The sequence below is a fragment of the Myotis lucifugus genome, unplaced genomic scaffold (assembly GCF_000147115.1).
Source record: "Myotis lucifugus unplaced genomic scaffold, Myoluc2.0 scaffold_2576, whole genome shotgun sequence".
NCBI classification, from domain to species: Eukaryota; Metazoa; Chordata; class Mammalia; order Chiroptera; family Vespertilionidae; genus Myotis; species Myotis lucifugus.
In genome coordinates this window covers 1-19,787 of record NW_005873624.1, presented here as the reverse complement: position 1 = coordinate 19,787, position 19,787 = coordinate 1, and the positions used below count along the sequence as shown (strand labels likewise).

The following is a 19,787-nucleotide window of genomic DNA, read 5'->3' as shown; positions in this document are numbered from 1 at the left end:
CGGCCGCGGCCGCAAGGGCTTCCCACATTCACACCCTTCACTGTCCTCCTCCTCTGTCCCCAGGAGCCCGCCTCCAGCTGGCATCAGCCTGGTGTGGTGCCGGGCTTACCCAGCAGGGAGCCAAGCGGGGCCCCTGGAGGGGGGGGGCCTGCTCCCCGTGTCAGAAGCTCAGGATAGGCTGGGCCGCTGGGGGTGCCGCCGCCGCTGCTGCCACCGAGGTTGTGGTCCCCTGATGCCTCTCAGATGTCTGCGTGGGAATGGCCAGTCACCAGCTGGATTAGGAGATGGGGCCCAGGGCGATGTTTAGTTGGGGGTCCTTGATCAGAGGAGGTTTTTAAAGCCATGACTGACAGTTCACCCCCATGGTGAGTGTGGAGAGGAGGAGGCTGGGACCCAGCCCAGGGCACAGCCAAGGTCACGGGCGGGGAGGCCAGTGGGCTGAGCGAGGTCTCACTCGGCACCATGGGGTCAGGGCCCTGCGTGTGGGCACAGGGAGGGGCTCCTGCTCCTGCCTGACGCTGGCACAGGGGCAGCTGAGAAATGCTGGGAACTGGAGGGGCAGGGGCCACGGAGGCTTTTCTTAACCTGGGGTTTCGAGAGTCTTTGAGTCCTGATGGGAATGATGCAGGAGAGGCGGGGGTCTGGCCCGGGGCCCCAGCTCTGGTGGGTTCGGCGGGATTGCAGGCGTTTGTGAAGAGCGGCTGCTGGGAGGAGAGGTGGGGGTGAGGGACAGGCCAGTGGCCAGTGGGCAGGGATGCCGAAGGCAGTGACTAGCAGCGTGTCCCCTGCTCCAGACGCCCTGCGTGCTGGCCTTGAGCCCAGTGTCGCCAGCTCAGCGCACGTGGTTCCTCCATCCTGGCCCTGCTGCGTGGCCACGTCACGTCCCATCCCGTGAGGCGGGGCTGGCGCTGTGGCTCTGGGGCTGAGTGTGCGTCACTTCCCATAAAGACTCAGGTTCAGCATGGGCGATGCGGGCGCCGCCTCCAGGCCGCTGCGCCCGCGCAGGGGGTACACATTGAACAGGAAGGCTGCTGCCACGCGTGGCAGGACCGCCCTCTACGCCAGGGCTCCGGACGTGTGTCGCCCGCGGGGAGTCCGGAGGCCCCGGCTTGCCCACCCGCACAGCCTCTTAGAGGCACGTGTTGATCTTGTGATAAACTCAGTTTCACTTGGAGCCGTGTCCCCGCTGCTGTTCCCCTGGTGGCAGGCAGGTCAGATCCAGCCCTCGCTCCGAGCTGCGGTCCCACTGCGAGGAGCCGGGAGGGCAGGAGAGGTGTCCCGTCCCCCGAGTCCCGTCACCAGGGACCTGGGAAGAGCGGCGCCGGGCGTCCTGCAGAACCAAAGCCCATCTGCTCTCAGGTGTTGCCAGTTCCCACAAGAGATCGTGGTGCAGATGGTGGAGCGATGCCGCATCCGGAAGCTGCAGCTGCTGGCCCACCAGTACATGATCCCCAGCAAGGTGGAGTTCTACGTCAGCCACTGCCTGCCCGAGTACCTGCCCCCGTTCCAGGGGGAGCGCTTCCGCAGACTCGGGTGAGCAGGAGGGTGGGAGTGTGAGGGCCACTTTCGGGACCCCTTCCTGAAAGCCTGAGGCTCTCCTGAGCGCTCCTCCTCTGGGTCCCGGGCCTCACACTCAGATCTGGGTCCCGGGCCTCACACTGAGATCCGGGTCCCAGGCCCCCCGGACCCCCCACCCCCGCCCTGGCTCTCTCCCTGAGTTTCCTATGAGGCCGCACTCTCCTCCAGTCCTGCGTAGGTGGGAGGGGCTGCACTGACCTCACTCCCCCAGCTGAGCCTGCGCTGTGCCCTCGCAGCTACGTCTCCCTCTGCGACAACGAGAAGACGGGCTGCAGAGCTCGGGAGCTGAAGTCGGTCTATGTGGACACCGAGGGGCAGTTTCTGAAACTCGTTTTTCACCAAAATCACGCCAACAAGTACAATGTCTACAATCAGGTGACACGCCTCCCCGTGCCGACCCCCAGCTCCGGTTGGGTCCTGTGTCCCGTGTCTTTGCAAAGAGGCACTTTCAGTCTTCTGTGAGGTGGCATCTCTATGGGGAATGTTAAGCTCCCCTAGAGGGAGCCGCTGGCCCGGCTGCTATGCAGGCAGGGAGCCCCACTGGTCCCACAGCAGGCAGGGAGCTGGAGGGGGGGCTGGAGGGGGTGCTGAGGGGGAGCTGGAGGGCTCCTCACCTCGTCCTTCCTCCACACGCCTCCCCCCACATGTTTTCACCACTGACATCCAGGTGGGTTCCTACTTCAGCTACAGTGATTCTCCAGAAGTGGGTGGGAAGGGGCTCCTCCCCCTCCGGTGAGAATCAGACCGATGAGCCGTGGAACCTTGGCGTTCATTTCTTTGTCTAATTTACCGAGCATGTTGGGGTGACCCACATGAGCCTCGAGCAGAGGGTTCCCTGAGAGGCTGGGTTAAAACTGGGAGGCTTGCCTTGGCCAGTGTGGCTCAGTGGATAGAGCGTCGGCCTGCAGACTGAAGGGTCCCGGGTTCGATTCCGGTCAAAGGCACATGCCCAGGTTGTGGGCTCAATCCCCGTGGGGGGCATGCAGGAGGCAGCCGATCCATGATTCTCTCTCATCATGGATGTTTCTATCTGTCTCTCCCTCTCCCTTCCTCTCTGAAATCAATAAAGTCATATTTATTTTTTTAAAAAACTGGGAGGCTTTTAGCTGTTGTTGTTTTCATATCCTCTAAACATTAAAATAGCCATTTGGTTCAGCCTTAGAATATCAGCTTATATGACTTACAACAGTGCTTACTGATAGCCCTGCACATTAGCGCAGCATTTCACCAGGGACGCGCTTCCGCGTGCGGCCTCCCACTGGCGGCTGTGACAAAGACGATGGCTGCCCACCTTCCAAACGTGGTTTCTGTTGCTTCCCCAGGTCGCCCTGGTTGCCATGAACATCATCGGGGACCCCGTGGGCTGCAGCGATGAGAGCAACATTGTGAGTGTGGGAGTTTCATTTCTACAGAAGAACTATTTCCAACAGGAGGGAAGGGTTTATTGTCGTCACAAAAGGCGTCATCGTAAAATCTGTGCAGACGTGACGGATGAATAACTTAGACTTTCCTTGACGCGAGAACTGAGGCCGCCCCTCCGGGAGCCTGGCCCTGGCGCTTGCTGGCCCTTTGCTGGCCTCCGGTCGCCCGTAGTTACGGTTCTGAGCTGCTCCTTTCTCCTCCGAGATGCTAACCAGCCTTCTCACCCCCAAGGCCTCGAGGGAGAAGCTGATTGACCACTACCTGGGGCAGCGCACGGAGGACCCCGCCCTGGAAGGAACCTGCTCTGGGTAAGAGCCCCTCCCGCAGGCAGTGAGCGGGCCTCCAGGGGGGCCCCCCCAGGTGAGCATCGCCTCCAGGGGGCCGGCCCAGCCTCCGGGTGCCCTGCGCCACCCACGCCTCTGCTGGGTGAAGGCCCGGTGTGGGCGTCTCCGGTGTTGCCCTTCAGAGGCGACCGTTTCTCGTTGGCTCAGGTTTCTTACTAGAGGTTTCTAGTGCGTTCGGGAAAGGCCTGCCGCCGCCTGGGGGTGTTTCATTGGCTCGGGCACATGCACAGGTGAAACGGTCAGTTACCGAGGCTTCCTGTCCGTCTGCGTTGAGACCATGTTTTATGGAAGTGAGAAGTAGATGCCACATCTGTGTCTATAAGTGCAGTGTTCCCAGCTCCTCTCCCCCTTCTTCACAGTAACAGCTGGACGTGCGCATTTGTTTTGCTGCCTCTTGTTTAGAAGTAGGGCCTTGGTAGGTCAGGGTGGAGGGAGCTACAGACCCCGCTCCGCACGTCCCTGCTCCCTCTGCTCCGGCCTCCACACCCTCAGGCCTGCCTGCGGTTTACACAGCCGGGCCCTGCAGAGGGGCTGGTCCCAGACAGGGAACTGAGACCACCCGGCCCCTCCTCTAACCACCACCACCACCACCCCCGCCCCCCCGCAGGAACAGGCGGCACGCGGGTGTGGCAGGAGGTTGGCCGCCACGCAGCTGCAGGTGAGATTGGCCTTGGCCATACGGAGTCAGGGCTGCAGCACAGCCATTGGGACTCGAGCCACCGCTGCGTTTGCACAGATAGAGCGTCTGTGGCCGCTCAGGAGCCTGGGCCTCGCCCAGTGTGGGCAGAGCCTCGCTGTCTGCAGAGGCCGCCCTGCCCCACAGGCTGGCCTTTCTGACACCCCTCAGCCTGAGGCGAGCCCGGGCTGTGTGAGTGCTGAGGGCGAACGTCACTGACATCCAGGGGTTTTCTGGGAAAGCGGAGAGCACTCTGGGACAGGACGGCCCTGGAGCCCTGGGCGGATGTCACATGACCTCACTTTTTTCTTTGTTAGATTTTTATAATGAAATGAGGTCTTTGTTTCATCTCTGGGACTTCAAGGCCGAGTGACTTAGACTCAGCGTGGAACCTGCCTTTTGGTGAAAGTGGTCATGTGGCCTGTGGACACAGCAGAAGGTGGCCCAGTGGATCACCGCTGGGCACACTGACCGTGTTCGGGGCTGCCAGGGCCTAGAATGGGGGGCTTGGTCCTTCGGAAGTTGACGTCTCCTGTGTCCTCTTTGAACTCATTACTATACAATTTTCCAACCGATTTATTTGAGGACAAATACCATTTTAATTAAAACGTGCCTATATGTGAAGTCAAAGCTGACAGTGGCGTTTCCTGTCGCTGGTGTCCTCCCTCACCGTTCTGCTGCGATCCTAGACGGGCATTGTCAGTGTCAGCGTCAATGTTGACGTCAGCAGTAGACCTGCCTGCGGGGAAACAAAGAGTAGAGCGGATGCCTGGTCAGGAGCGGGCTGTGCGGCTGAGATGCGTGTCCCCCGAAGGGTTTCTCATCTGCGGGCGGGAGGGCTGATGGCAGCATTGGACCCTGTCAGGGAAAAGCGCAGTAGAAGCAGCTGCCCGGCCGTCATGTTCACCAGTCACGGTGCTGGGTGCTGGGCGCTGGTGTGAAGCAGACGCCTGGCTGCCCGGCCTATCAGGTCGGCTCAGTGAGGCCTGGTCAGCATTGGTCTGGGGTTGGGTTCTGCCCAACATCGCTGTCCGTGTGCCTAGAGAGAGCCTGGCACGGCCAGCACGAGGGGGTGGGGCACAGGGACGAGGACGCCGAGTGCGTGTACTTGGACACGGGCCAGAGTGTGAGCTGCGCAGCCAGCCCCACTGCGGCTGTGCTCCCGAAGCCGCACTGAGTCCTCGGGCGGCGCCTCCAGGAACTAGGCTGGGACGCTCTCCCGGCTGCCTCCGCACTGAGCCGGGCCCTCCGTGCGCCTCCCACAGGGGAACCTGGGCTGAAGTGTCCGCTTCTCTCCTTCAGGAAGTCTGACCACATCTCCCCTCTGGACGACTTAGCTTTCGATATGTACCAGGACCCAGAAGTAGCGCAGATTATCCGCAAGTTAGACGAGAGGAAGCGCGAAGCCGTGCAGCAGGAGCGCTACGACTACGCCAAGAAGCTGAAGCAGGCGATCGCGGACTTGCAGAAGGTACTGCCCGCGGGGCTCGCACTAAATATGCCCGTCCAGCTGTGGGCGGTGCCTGGCCTGCAGGAGTGGGTGTGGGCTCAATGATGCGGGCAAAATAGAAGCGCGGCCGACGAGCGCCTGGACAAACCTGTCATGAGCCCCTGGGTCCCTCTCCAGACGTCACCCCAGACGCCGGGTAGGGACACATCGCAGACGTGTTAGACATCCCAAAACTCTCGGGGTTTCTCAGGCGCTGCTGCGGCCACAGGCAGCACTCGCTTTGCAGGGCGTGGCCGAACGGCCGTGCCTCCTGCTGCTCCAGGGACCCCTGGTCCCCACAGGACACGTAGGTGGTCAGTGCTTCCATCGAGTGGGCATGACTAGCCGCCGTCGGCCTGGCGGGCGGAGCACGGAGACAGCGGGTGTTGTGTGCAGGTCGGGGAGCGGCTGGGGCGCTACGAGGTGGAGAAGCGCTGCGCCGTGGAGAAGGAGGACTACGACCTGGCCAAGCACAAGAAGCGGCAGATGGAGCAGTACCGCGCCCAGGTGTACGCGCAGCTGGAGCTGCACAGCCTGGTGGACATGGAGCCGGTAGGTGCGGCTGGGCCTAGGGCGAGGGCTGGGTGCCCGCCCGTGAGGGTCTGCCGTGCTGTCTGCATCGCCGGCGTCTGTTCTGTGAAACCTGGCAGACCGGCCCCGCTCAGGAACATCAGCACCTGTGCGCCCACCACTGTGGCTTCCGCCTTGCCCGCCCGGCTCTGGCAGCCTCACAGTAGAGCAGGAAGGGGCGGAGCTGGGGGGGCACTTGCTCCCCAGTGTTCCTCGTTGGTGAGAAGGAGTTGCCCGCTCCCGGGAGCCATGGGAAAGAAACCCCAGGGGCCTCCGCTGCTGAGAACACCTCCCTAGAGGCGGAGGCGCTGCCCCATCCTCAGACCCACTTGGGCAGGAGTGCGCCCGCCGCAGATGAGGAGACGGAGGCTGAGTGCAGACGGGAGACCCCGCCTGGGTCCAGATCCCGCTGTGCCGCTCTAGTTGTGTGATCAGACTAACCCCTGCTCCACCTGTGCCTCGGTTTCCTCGTCACATTTGCCAGGGGGCAGTGGTGGGCACTGAATGAGCTCATCTGTCTGAAGCACTGACCACCCGCCCAGTGGCTCGCACTTGTTAGGACGACGTGGGGTAGTGAGCAGTGCCCGGCTGGCGGCGGTCCTCGGGGCTGCCAGGTGCCCATGTGCCTCTCCGCTGGCACAGCCACGAGGTGTGCCTCCACGCTTGTGACTCACCCACGTGCTCGTGATGACACGGATCGGCCGTGTGTCCCCTGTGTGGCCCACACAGTGACCTGCGGGCAGTGAGGGCAGCAATGGCTCTGCCTCCTGAGGCGGGTGCTCCGGGGAAGGTGCGGGCCGGGGTGGTGGCCTGGGGATCACGCGTCCCTTCTCCCCAGGTGCCAAGGCCGATGGATTTACCGCTCCAGCCCCTCATTCACTCCAGCAGTTCCTGCCACCTGCCGCCAGCACTGCCGCCACCGCAGGACAACAGTGTGACAGAAAACCAGCGTGCAGAGCCCGTCCCTCTGGAGCAGCCCTCGTCCCACTCCCTGGACGTTTCTCTTCAGCGCGCTCCCTCGGACCAGCCGCTGTCCCCCTCGCACCCTCCCCACAAGGCCCAGGTAGGTACCTCAGTCCTGTGGCATGAGGTTCATTCAGCAGACGGGCCAGGCGCCGGCATGGGCGGCGGGGGGCGGGGGGGGGGGCGCTGTCCCGGGGCAGGGCCTCACTCACCTGGAAGTCAGCGTCACGTGGACTTGTGTGCATGTCTGTCTCCTGGGAGATGTCAGCGGGGGGCGGGCTTCCTGCCCACTGCTCCACGGGGGCAGCAGCCCAGGGCCCAGGCCGGCTCAGGAGAGCCCACGCCTGCAAGGAGGCGGGTGGAGATGTGGAGGCTGCTGGACAGCGAGCCCATGAGCTCGGGCAGGACACTTCCAAGCCGTGACTAGGGAAACTGGCCTGCTTGCCCGGTGAGCGGACCCGCTGGAGGTAAAGGGTAGCAGGCAGCATCGGCGGTGCTTATTTGGCTGCGATGGGGTCGGGAAGTAGGAACCCTGAGTGCATTTGGTCAGTTGCACCTGCTGCCGGATAACCTGTTCTGATGACACTGGGATTTAGCACGTACCCTCGTCCAGACTGGGAAGGCCACGGCACTGAGCCTGCCGTGTAGACGGGTGGCGGGCGGGGTCCACACGGGAGCTCTGCAGCCCCTTCCTCCCCTGCAGCCCGAGGCCCTGCCCTATGACGAGCGCCCCCTGCCCGCCGTCCACAAGCAGCCCGGGGCGGCCGTGGAGCCGGAGAAGAGGGACCTGGACGCCAGCGAGGCTCCCCGAGCGGGTGCTGCGGGCGAGCCCGAGCCCCTAACAGAGAAGGCCCTGAGGGAAGCCAGCTCTGCCATCGAAGTGCTGGGGGAAGCCCTGGTAAGAGGATGCCACAGTGTGTGCGTGTGTGTGCACCACTGTGTGTGTGTGTGTGTGTGTGTGCGTGCACCCGTGCGCGTGTGCGTGCACCCCTGTGCGTGTGTGTGCACGTGCACCCTTGTGCATGTGTGTGTCCATGTGTGTGCGTGCACCACTGTGTGTGCGCGTGCACCTCTGTGCATGTGTGTGTGCGCGCATGCACCCCTGTGTGTGTGTGTGTGTGTCAACCCCATGAGTGAATGAGTGACATCCACAGTTCCTGTCCTTTCGGCCCTGCTCAGCTCCGCTGCCTGCTGCCTGTGGCTTGTTATGGCCTCAGTCCATGCAGACTTGGTCTCCCTCCTTCTGCCGCCTTCCCTTTCCCAGCATGACCATCTTTCTCCAAGAACCCGACCTTCTCGTGCAGCATCCGCTGGAGGGCGGCTTCGCTTTGTCGTTGCCGCCAGCGATGTTTCAGGCTCATTTGCTGGGGGAGCCTCTTGCTGGTCTTTGGTCCAGGGTCTCCGTAGAACCTCCTCCAACACCATGTTTCAGAGGAACCATTGTTTTCCCAGCAGCCCCCTCCCTGTCCAGCTCCCGCACCCGCACCGAGTACCTGGGGTCCGAGTCCCTGGGGTCTGAGGCTGTGGACGGGCTCAGCTCCTCTCTGATGGCACGTCTGTGCCCTCGGGGATCTGCCCGAATTCGTCCCCTGTGGGAGGGGCGAGTCTTGTGCTGATTACTCAGCGTACAAAACAGGGAAACGGAAGGGAGGGTTTCAGATCTCCCGAGTGAGGACTCACTCAGCGCTGTGTCCTGGAGCTCAGAGCTGGCTGGGAAACCAGCTCCCCTGTGCCACCAGCCAATCCCGGGAGCGACAGCAGCGGGACAGGCAGCGCGTGTCCTCGCACAGGGAGCCCAGCGCTCACGTCCCCAGCTCCCAGCCGCAGCACTCGCCGCGGTTCACCAGTCAGGTTTCCCTACAGAAAAGCGGTTCTCTGAACGCACAGTGTGTGCTCACTCTGTAGGGCCTGGTTGTAGGAAAGGTGTTGTTCTCATTTGAAACGAAGGCTCGGGTAGCACAGTGCTGGGGGTGGTGTCGCCGACACCCAGGGAGTGAGCAGGGCTCCCGCCGCAGGTGGCTCAGGCCTATTCCAAGACGTGGTCGTTCCGGGAAGACGCGCTGCTCACCCTGCACCAGCAGCTGGTGGACACGCCAGTCGGAACCCCGAAGGAGGACCTGAAGGGCTTGCTGCGCGCGGCCGTCTTTCTCATCCGGAGGTCCATCCGGGACATCGTGACCCCGGTGAGTCCCCCGGCCCTCAGGGCCAGTGTCTGCCGCGATGCCGGCCGCGCCCAGGAGGGAGAGCAGACAGGAAGTCCCCGTCATGGCCAGCTCCCTCGGCAGGGCCAGCACCGAGGCGCTAGGAGTGTCTGTGCGCCAGGCACCTGTCCCTCGGTCCGGTCATTCATGCTGGTCTGATCAGCCTCCCCTGTGCTCTTCAGAGCCGATCACAGAGGCCTGGGCTCCCGGACTCACGGGCATCCGGGCCCGGTTCACCATTTAGGAACCTGGGGCTGGGAGTTGCTGTTGAGCTGACTAACTGTGTGAGGCCTCCTGGTGAGCGTCCTGGTGCGCCCCCGTCTGCGGGAGCTTCCCCAACTCAACGGGGCTCTGTGACCCGGGCACGGGGACACCGCGTGCTTGGGGCACCAGGAAGTGAGAGCGAGGGTCTCCGCCCGCGACGACCTATTTAGACAGTCGTTCTCAGGTGCCTGTCCCAGCCCTGCAGACAGTGTGGCATGGCATGGGTTCCGGCTTATCCCTGAGAGGAAGGCTCATGTTCCCTCGCAGCGGATTCAATCAGAACAGCTCGCCCGTCTCCACCCCTTCCCCAGGTCTTCCAGGCTTCGCTGAAGGTGCTGAAGATGCTCCTGACCCAGTACATCCCCAGGCACAAGCTGAGCAAGCTCGAGACGACGCACTGTGTGGAGAGGACCGTCCCCGTGCTGCTCGCCAGGACCGGAGACTCCTCTGCTCGCCTGCGGGTCATGGCTTCCAACTTCATCCAGGTACGCCGTGCGCAGGTGCGCGCTGCGGGGGGCACAGCCCTGCGGGGCCGGACGTGGTTCAGACGTGGCGGGTCCCCTCTGCTCGGAGCAGCTGCCTCATCCTTAGGGCCCCGCCTGGACTTCCCTGGGCTCTGAAAGGGCGGTTTTGTCTTTGACGTGAACGTTGATGGAAAGGGACACTGCTTTCTAGTGTTTCTCTAAGTCAACACACGCTGTTGACTTTTAAAATAAAAATATGGCCCTAACTGGTTTGGCTCAGTGGCTAGAGCGTCAGCCTGCGGACTCGAGGGTCCCAGGTTCGATTCCGGTCAAGGGCATGTACCTTGGTTGCAGGCACATCCCTAGTAGGGGGTGTGCAGGAGGCAGCTGATCGATGTTTCTCTCTCATCGATGTTTCTAACTCTCTATCCCTCTCCCTTCCTCTCTGTGAAAAATCAATAAAATATTTTTTAAAAAATAAACTAAAAATATGTGACAAACTAAATCAGAATAGAAAACATGGGAAAAACGATAGCAAGTGTGTCGCTGTCTTGATAAACATTTCCCTCTGGACGAGTGTGCGGCCTCCAGGCCTGGCGAGGGGAGCGCTGAGCTGGCGCTGTGACGGTTTGGGAGCATGGCCGCCCTGGGAGGCGCAGCTGCGTCTTTAACTCAGCGGCGCCTCAGCTCGCCTGGGTTCTGAAGCGAAGACCTGTGTGTGGGCTTCAGAAACCCTGTGCATCTCTTAAACGTGTATCCACACGTGTGAGCTGCACACCTTTCTCGGGACGGGATCCAAAGCTTCCAGATCTCTCCCCGGGATCACTCTCCCCTCTGAGGAGTCAGCTTCGTGACTCAGTAAACTTACACTTTCAGTAAATGAGGAAGCAGTCCTGCCGCGCAGGTGAGAGCAGTCACCCCCGGTCATGTAGCCCAGTCGTGCGGTGCCTCCTGTGGACACAGCGGAGCTGGGGAAGGCCCCTGGGGAGACGTGTTGAGGGCGGACACGTCCACTTCGGAAGCTGACACCTCTGCTGAGGCCGCTGGGGCCCGGGCACGGGGCTGGCTCTGCTCTGAGCTCCCAGCCGAGGCGTCTGCTTGTCGCTGAGGCCGCTGGGGCCCGGGCACGGGCCTACCTTGTCGCTTTGTCGCTGGCGGGCTCAGCGTGAGGGAGCTCTGTGGAGAGAGGGTGTTTGGGGCTGGGCCCTGCAGGCGACTAAACGCAGACGGCTCTCCGTGCGGCCTCTTACAAGCTCAGTGTTTCCCCTTTTCTCCTCTGATCTGGTAACTCAGTGACAGGCGTGTCTCCTTCTGTAACTTGGTAAATGTGTGGCGGAGCTTGTATTTCCCATCTTAGCCATCAACAGCCCCTTGGCTACAGGCCGTGGTTACACGCGGATCGGCCTTTATTAAATGCTGAAATGACCCACAAAGCAAAGCTGATTGCTTTCAGGATTCGAGAGACTAGAAACCCTTTTCCTTCCTTGGGAAATTCTGAGGGAGAAGCCCTGGGTCTTGGATCCGTTTTCTCTGATGCTCTCACTGAGCTCCAGGCAACCGTGGCTTCATTTCTTCCCCGTTGGGTTTTGCTCTAGTTTCTGGGTTAGTGTGTCTTACACAGAAGGGTGAGCTTAGGGACCGGTGATCTCACACCATGTGTCACTGCCCGCTTGTTCCTGCCTGGTTCCTGTGAGGGTTCAATCAGATGGGACTAAGTTGCCGCCAGCAGTTCCAGGACCGATGGATAGATGGGTAACTGTGTGGCTCTTCCAGGAGATGGCCCTGTGTAAGGAAGTGAAGTCTCTCCAGATGGTCCCGTCCTACCTGGTGCAGCCCCTGAAGGCCAACGCGTCGGCGCACCTGGCCCTGAGCCAGGTGGCCCTGCTGTCCCGGCTGCTGAGAGACCTGGGCACCGACAGCACGGGCTTCACCGTGGAGAACGTGATGAAGGTAAGCGTGGGAGCGTCCGTCCGAGAGGGGATCCGTGCCTGGCGACATGTCTGGGACAGATTGCGGTAAAGCAGCTAAATGGGTTGTGACAAATGACAGGCACGAGTGTTCAAAGCATGGCTTCAGAATGACACACTCGGGGATGTGCACTGCACGGTGAAGGCGCAGGCAGGCCCTCCCAGAGAGCCCGCCTCCGGGGAGGCCGCGGAGCCTGTCGCCAGGAAGGCCAGCGCTTTATTGCTAAGAGCAGAAACTGTAACTCAGGTGGCGAGGCCTGGAGCTGATCCTGCCTCCTCTCCTCTGCCTAACGGTGTGTGATGCGCGATGTCACACGTAGGGAAGGATGCACCGAAAAGTGATTGTGGACACAGGGCGTGGATGAGAGCAAAACCAGCTCTGCGTCCCTCCCGAGGCCACGTGACTGTGAGGCCGTCGCAGAGGGCACTGTCCTCACCGCGGGGCCCTGAGGGCCCTTCGTTCCCTCTGCTCTCGGGGTGACGCCGGCCCTGCCTCTCCATTCAGTTCGCAGTGCACGCCCTGCAGCACCGGGTGTTGCAGGTGCGGGAGATGGCGGTCTGCGTGATCCTGGACCTGTACCGGCAGCACCGCTCCGTCGTGCTCGAGTACCTGCCCCCCGACGACAGCATCTCGCGCAAGAACATCCTCTTCAAAACCATTTTCGAGGGGTTTGCTGAAATCGACGGCAGACCCACGGATGCTGAGATCAGGGTACGGGGACTTGGGAGTCCGGTCTGGTCCTGCTGAGGAGGAGGCCAGGCAGGGCAGTAAGCCGAGGGGATGCAGGAGCCCCGCCCGAGGCCTCGTGCCTCCCTTGTGCCTGCCAGGCCTTTCCCCACCCGGAGAGACGATGGCGTGAGGACATGCGTCTGGGCCACCAGGAAAAGCTCTTACGTCACCTGGGAGCTGACCTTTATCGCTCCCCATGTGATCAGTCGTAGCGACTGTTACAGCGCGAGAAACAGCCGACACGTGTGACTTGTCTCCCAATTCAAAGACGACTCTAAAAAGCTGTTCTAACGGGAAAATCATTTCATACCAGGCACAGAAAAGAGCAGCCACAGAAGAAGCAGAGAAACAGAAGAAAGAAGAAATTAAAGCTCTACAGGGGCAGCTGGCAGCCCTGAAGGAAATGCAGGCCGGGGCCCAGGTGGGCGGGTGCTGGCGACGGGTGAGCGATTGGGGGGGGAGGTGGCCTTGACAAAGGTGGGTTTCCCTGGAGTCCTGGGCAGGCCCTGGAGGGAGGCCCGGGGAGGAGACCGCAGAGCTTGAGTCATGGAGCCTTTTTCCCAGAGCAGTGCCCTGTGCGCCGGACGGACATGGCTGCCAGGGGGTGGTGCAGGCGGGTCAGCGTGTTGGCAGGAACGAGAGCAAAACTTAGGAACACTTTCAGGATCGAGACGCATCTGCATAGACTCGCTCTGAGCACTGGCCTAACCTCTGCTTCTGTTTTAGGAAAAAGGAAGCGAGGCTGCCAAGGCGAAGAGTCCAGGTAGGTGAGTGCGCGGCCTGAAGCCGTGGGGAACCTCTGCTCACCCCAGGCGGCGCTCACACACGGGCGGGTTGTGAAGATCCCCTATTAACTGGTGTTTTTAAATACATTTCACATCAAACGTCACCAACTTTAAAAAACTGGCTGCTAAACCTTTGAAAATAGTTTCCACAAAAAGTGAGTTAAATTTCTTCCTCTTTAAATTCTCAGACCCTGATGGACGGAGCGCGGCCCCTCGCAGTCCCCCCGAAGCCGCCGAGAATCCGGGCCTGGACAAGTGCGTACAGCTGCCCTCACCCCGTGGGGAGTGACGGGGGACTCACTGTGTACACGCTGCCTCGGGTTCTGTAGACCAGCCACTCCTCTCAGTCCCTTAAAGCTGGGACCTGCCCCCCACCGTCAGCCTGGACTCTGAGCCAGGCAGGCGGCTGCCCCTGCACCCAGCAGACGGCCCGTTGGTCCAAGTGCTGGTCCCAGCTCACAGTGTCAGAGCCGCAGAGGCTCCCGCGGTGCAGCGGGTCTGCAGAGCCAAGCACGTCTCTGCCTCTGCTGGGACTCAGGATCCTTCCCGCTGGAAGGGGTCCTGGGGAAGCTGACACCCCGACTCCGTGGAGCCCCTTCAGGGCAGTTTAACAGAGAAGCCCCCAGTGCAGACAGCCCCCGAGGCCGACAGCCAGCGAGGCCGACCGAGCCTCACGCCCGCCTCCCGTTGCAGCCTGTGCATCTTCTGCGGGGAGCGGAGCGCGGCCTTCACGGAGGAGGGCCTGGACCTGCACTACTGGAAGCACTGCCTCATGCTGACCCGCTGCGGCTACTGCAGACAGGTCAGGCGCGCGGCCGCGCTCCCTCCGCCCTGAGCGGCCGCCTGGGTGCCAAGGCGCGTGGCAGTGCCCTTAAGACTGGGGCTGTGCGGGACATGGGTCTTTAGCTGAGGAACTAAGTGATGAGCTCGGCGGGGTGGGTCCCAGAGGTAACAGTACGTGCCGACCTTCCCCTCGGCGCTGGGCACTCTGAGGACCGTGCACGGGCGTGAGTGCGGGGGTGCCAGGGCCGGGGCAGGACCTGCATGTCGGCTGCAGGTGGTGGAGATCGCCAGCCTGACGGACCACCTGCTGACGGAGTGCGACAAGAGGGACGGGTTCGGGAGGTGCTGCCGCTGCAGCGAGGCTGTCCCCGAGGAGGAGCTGCCCAGGCACTTCGCGTCCAAGGACTGCCACCGTGAGTGCCCTCGGGGCCCGGGCCCCAGCCGCCGGGGAGGCCCAGCCACAGGTCCACGGGCACCCCCTGGTTCCCTGCCTCACCCGCCACCCACAGGGCAACTGAGTCTTGTCTCACTGACACCATTTCAGCTGCCAAACCAGAGAAGCTGGCCAACCGGTGCCCTCTGTGCCACGAGAACTTCGCCCCTGGAGAGGAGGTGAGCTCGCCGGGGCCGAGCAGTTTAGTGCCGTCCGTGTCCCTCCACCGTGAGGAGGCTCAGCCCGGGCACAGGCGCGCCGAGGGAGCCCGTTCCCGTCTGTGCCCTACATGCGGGCCCTCCCTGTAGGCGTGGCCACCCTCGCTCACATTCTGGTCCCTTTGATTCATGAAAGTGAGCCAGCTGGTCGGGTTTGGAGCGTCTACTTCCTGTCCGACGCCAGGCGCTCCTCCCTCCCCCGCGTGAGCCACGCTGCACAGGTGGAGTGGGCTCAGGCCTTCCCTCCTCACCCCCGAGCCCTGCAGACATGGCTGCAGCCTCCATGCTCCTAGACTCTTGTCCCACGGCTGTGAGCTGACGGCCTCTCACGGCACACGCTCCGAGGCCATGGCTTCTCCCCGCCCGTCCGTGCTGCACCCATGACCTCGCTGCGTGGCTTCCAGGCCCTTAGCACCTCGCAGTCTCTGTGGCTCAGGAGCCGGCACGGAACCCGCCGGCCCTCTCTTGGGGCCCCACAGGTGGTGGCGGGGCACTGGGGGCCGTGTTCCCACCAGAGGGCTCCACAGGGAAGATCCTCTTCGAGCTCCCTCCAGGCCGGGCAGGGCTGCTTGCTTGGTCATCGGAGGATGGATCCCCTTTCCTGCCGGCTGTCAGCCAGGGGCTGTGCTGCGCTCATGCTCTCAGCTCCCGGCCCCCTGGCCCCACCGTGCCCTCCCTGAGCTGTTCCCCTTCCGCACACCCTCCCAGGTCTCACTGTGCGCCGCCTGGGGAGGGCCGTGGGAGGTGGGCTGCGTCTTACGATCAGCTGAGCCCTGAGGGGCCAGCCACAGAGCACCCTGAGGCCACAGACACCAACTCCGCGCGCCGCCTCTGGCTGTGTCTTTAATGACAGGCACGTGGGCTGGGACAGCAGCGGAGGTCCCGCCTCCTGGTTACACCCGCAGCCTCTCGTTTCAGGCGTGGAAAGTCCACCTGATGGGCCCCGTGGGCTGCACGATGAACCTGCGCAGGACGTGCCTGCTGTTGAAGGCTCCAGCTCCACTGCAGGGTGAGGATGGGCCGGGTCGCGTCCTCCACAGCCACTCAGCCCGACGGCTTCCCGCAGGCGCCAGTTCCTTAAGCAGTGGCTTGGTCAGACCTGCAATGCTTTTCATTAGAAAACTGTTCTGGCCGGGAGGCCCGGGTACACCCCTACGTCCGGGTGAGAGAGGCGAGGCCCTGAGCGAGAGGATGGGTGTAAGCGGCATGTGCGCGTCTGTGCCAGGCGCTGTGCTGGGCTGCACACCCTGGTCCCATACCGTCCTGTAAACCAGGACGCGGGGGGCGGGGCGGGAGGGGGCCAAGGTCACTCCAGGGAGGAAACCCCAGTCACATGGCTCCTCATTCCGTTTCTGGAGCTGAACTGTTGAAGCCAAAAGCAGGCAAATGGCTTGGTCTCTCCTCTGACCCGCGGGCGCCATTTCCTCTGAGCTCAGGGTCCTTCCTCTCCTGCCATCTCGGTGCGTCTGCAGCAGCCACCTGAGGTCACCACCAGGTGACCGCTGTCCTCTGCTGACCCACGGTCAGGCCAGCTCCTGTGGACAAGTGCCCTGGTCCCAGCCCTCCTGCTGTCCTCCCCGTGTCTGCTGACGCCGCCTCCATACCATCAGGTGCTGTGCGCTCCCCTCGTGCGTCACTTTCCTCCTGACACGGTGCCTGTGCTTTATGTTCCGTGTCCACCGCAGGCAAAGGCCCAGACACGGCCAAGCCAGGGACCTCGGGGCTGAAGGCTGGAAGCAAGATCCCCACCCCAAGGGGGGCCTGAGCAGGTGCTCTGGCAGGACCTCCGAAACCAATGACCCGAGGCCCCCTTGTGCGGAGCGGGACCGAGCCAGTTCCCGATCGTGCATTCGTGCACACCTCTCCTAACAGCGGCCGGCGGCCATGCTCCGCCCACTGTCCTCACGTGTGTGTGTGGGGGGGGTTGGCCAAGGCGGCAGCCCCAACGGCTGGCACTCCCTCCCATGTCCAGCTGGCAGGTCTGACTTTCTCGGGCCGGGAGCCATACACGTAGCCGTGCTATTGGAAGAGACCCCGAAACCGGTGCCGAGGAAGCGCCTGGAAGCAGGTGCCGGGTCGGGTCAGCGTGTCGAGGGCGCCCCGCAGCACAGCACCCTCTTCCTTCGCAGTAACCTCGCTTGTGGTCTGTCTCGGCCACAGGGCTGTGGTCACTGCGGGTCACAGGACAGGAGAGCGGGGTGGCTCGAGCTCCCCCGGGCTTTCTCCCGCGCCTTCTCCGTAGGCCGCGGCTGCAGAGCCTGTGTTTTCCTCTGTGACAGAATAAAGGTTAATTAAAGGCAATGGCGGTCACCGAGAACTGGTCCCTCCAGCACTCACATCTGGGCTGGCCTGTCCCCGTCCTCATCCCTCTCAAAGCCAGGCTGGAATTGGAGCTGAAGGCACTTTTCTCAAGCACTCAGATACTTAAACCTAAAACATCACTCACAGTGACGCTCCCTCCAAACCCAGTCTCCTCCCAGCTCCTGCCCAACCCCTCCCCCACCAGTGGTTCCACCGGCCTCATCTGCAGGGCGCCCGGGGAAGCCAGTGTCTGAGACCTGCTAGGCCACGCCCAGGTCTTCCCGTCCAGGGGGTGCCCCACAGCACCCCAGCGGCGGCCCCCTCCGTCCCCACCTGTGGCCAGGGGCCCGACGCCCACTGCCGAGCGTACGGCAGGCTGTCAGAATGCCGCCGGAAGGGATGACATTTGTACCACACAGTTAGTGTATCGCTACTTCTAGTTCCCAGCCTGGGGAACAAGAACACGTCAACTAATAGCTATTTGAGCGGTATACTCCCCGGCCACGTTAGCAACCATGGGTTCGCACTAATCTATCACCATTTTTGGTAAATTAACACCGTCTCCTATGGTTGACTAGAAATACTGAGTGAGACTGACCAACGGAATTACCTTTAAAAAAATACTGAAATGTGGGAGACGAGGTAAAATGCTCCTCGACCAAGCGGAGTACAGCTGCCGCGATGATCACTAAACGATCCTTTTCGGCTTCAAAAAGATGTTGGCTGTTTTCTAATCCATTTTTGAAATACAGATAAAACATTTTTTTAAGCAGAACAATAATGAGAAAAGTTAACTAAGCAATTATTTTCTCTCCAATCAAAACTTTTAAGAAATAGGTATGTTTTCTATATATTGTAACCTAAAAATATTTGTAAAAATGTTTAGTTTTTAATGATTGACAAAATTAGGTGCATTTAAAACAAGTTAGTCTTGCCCTGACCCTGTGGCTCAGTTGGTTGGGCGTTGTCCCATTCACCAAAAAGTTTGCCGGTTCAATTCCCGGTAGGGGCACATGCCCAGGCTGCTGGCTCCATCCCCAGTAGGGGGCGTGCAGAAGGCACCTGATTGATGTTCTGCTCTCAAATAGATGTTTCTCTCTGTCCTCCCTCTCTAAAAATCAATAAAAATGTTTTTAAAATAAAAATAATAAGGTTAGTCTTGCTGGTTACAGAAGCTTCATGCATTTGTGGTGAAATGATCCGTGGCAGTGGTTCGTGGCCATGAAAGCTTTACAGAGTTATGTACTATTGAACCAAGAATCAGGGTAAAAATGTAAAAGGAACTGTGAGCTCTGTCAGCCTTACGTAAGTATCTGAATTTGGAACAGTAATTAATAGTTGAATTTTTATTTATGAGTATGTTGTGGGTACTTAACAATATTTGTTATTTTCATATTTCGGAATAGCATATCAATCTAATTTAAAAGAATTATATGTATAAATTGGCATTAGAATACAAATGTAAATACTTTTCATGAAAATTTGCAATTTTTTAATGTTTTAGCATAGTTTTCTATTTATCTTTATTTCAGGTATCAGAATTATAAAATATCTGAGTAATATATTTTTGTTGCTATTCAGGACTTAGTTAATTCACCCCAAGAATATTCATATAATAAAAAGGTCACTGAACATCTCACTTTTATTTTGATAATTTAAAAAGCAGTTTGTAGGTTCTATTTCCATCTGTAAACACGGGGGTAAGGCCGGGCAGGCACCTCAGAGGGCAGCCGGGGGCTGACCAGGGCTCTGAATGGTAAGTTGCCAGGAGAGAGTTTGGCCCTAAAGTAAGTTATCTGTCAAAATGGATTTACTGCTGAAGAAGCGAAGATGTTAAACTGCAGGTGAATTAGAGGGAGTTACCGGCCATGTCTACCCTGTGGAGTAGAACCGGGGTGTGGGGGGGGGGGCGCGGCCGGCCGGGTTTCCCTCTAGTCTCCTGTTTCCCTCCAGCCAGTCAGTGAGCCCTCTGCTTTTCAAATAGGAAACATGGCAGCGGGTTTAAGCTTCCATCAGCGTCGCTAAGTTTACAATTGTCTCTATTTTAACTTATGTACAGCTTTTTCCTTTACACAAATGGGTACCAACTTGAAACTTGGGGTATGACTTCCAATGTCTTATCCTACTTTGGGGGGAGGGGTGCCGCAATGGCCTCTCGGGAGGACTGGCGGATGGTGGTCCCAGGAGAGCGTGATGGAAGGAAACACGCCTGTCTCCAGTGACGCCATAGCCTTGGTGCCCGCAGGGCAGTGACGTCATAGCCTTGGTGCCCGCAGAGCACCGCGCACTCCCCGCGGCTTGTGGGGACGCGGGTGCCACCCACCGCATGATGCCCACGGCGACTGCTGCTGGCGTGTGTTTGCTGTACGTCCGTGGCCTTTTTGGAGTGTGCGCTTGGCACCCGCTTTTAAAGCTTCTGTAAACAGCAGCCGTTCTATCCGGCAGTGGCCTCCTCCATGTCCTGTTGACCGCGTTGGAGGGAAGCGCGACAGGACCCCCCAAATTTGCCGGGTTGTGTACGGGTTCTTCTGACCGTGGGCTCTGGGAATCCGCCGATGCGGGGGGCGCCATTCTCGGCACCCCGCTGCCCCCACTTCCC

General features: G+C 60.6%; 1 protein-coding gene across 1 annotated transcript; it reads left to right on the top strand.

The window, feature by feature from the left end:
• Positions 1-961: 961 nt before the first annotated feature.
• CEP104 (centrosomal protein 104) lies at positions 962-16,687 on the top strand. The gene is made up of 20 exons (XM_014450528.2): positions 962-1,533; positions 1,815-1,953; positions 2,901-2,963; positions 3,232-3,308; positions 5,323-5,491; positions 5,906-6,061; positions 6,918-7,142; positions 7,746-7,940; positions 9,058-9,225; positions 9,819-9,992; positions 11,745-11,921; positions 12,444-12,650; positions 12,982-13,110; positions 13,395-13,431; positions 13,642-13,708; positions 14,147-14,255; positions 14,511-14,649; positions 14,781-14,848; positions 15,806-15,896; positions 16,573-16,687. The coding sequence occupies exons 1-20, from the start codon at positions 962-964 to the stop codon at positions 16,650-16,652; spliced, it is 3,042 nt and encodes a 1,013-aa protein (XP_014306014.1). The 3' UTR covers positions 16,653-16,687.
• The last annotated feature ends 3,100 nt before the right edge of the window (positions 16,688-19,787 follow it).

Coding starts and splice junctions, on each gene's coding strand:
- CEP104 (XM_014450528.2), top strand. CDS start 962: ATGGGCGATGCGGGCGCCGCCTCCAGGCCGCTGCGCCCGCGCAGGGGG. Junction 6,062..6,917: donor GCCTGGTGGACATGGAGCCG/GTAGGTGCGGCT, acceptor CCTTCTCCCCAG/GTGCCAAGGCCGATGGATTT. Junction 9,226..9,818: donor TCCGGGACATCGTGACCCCG/GTGAGTCCCCCG, acceptor CCCCTTCCCCAG/GTCTTCCAGGCTTCGCTGAA.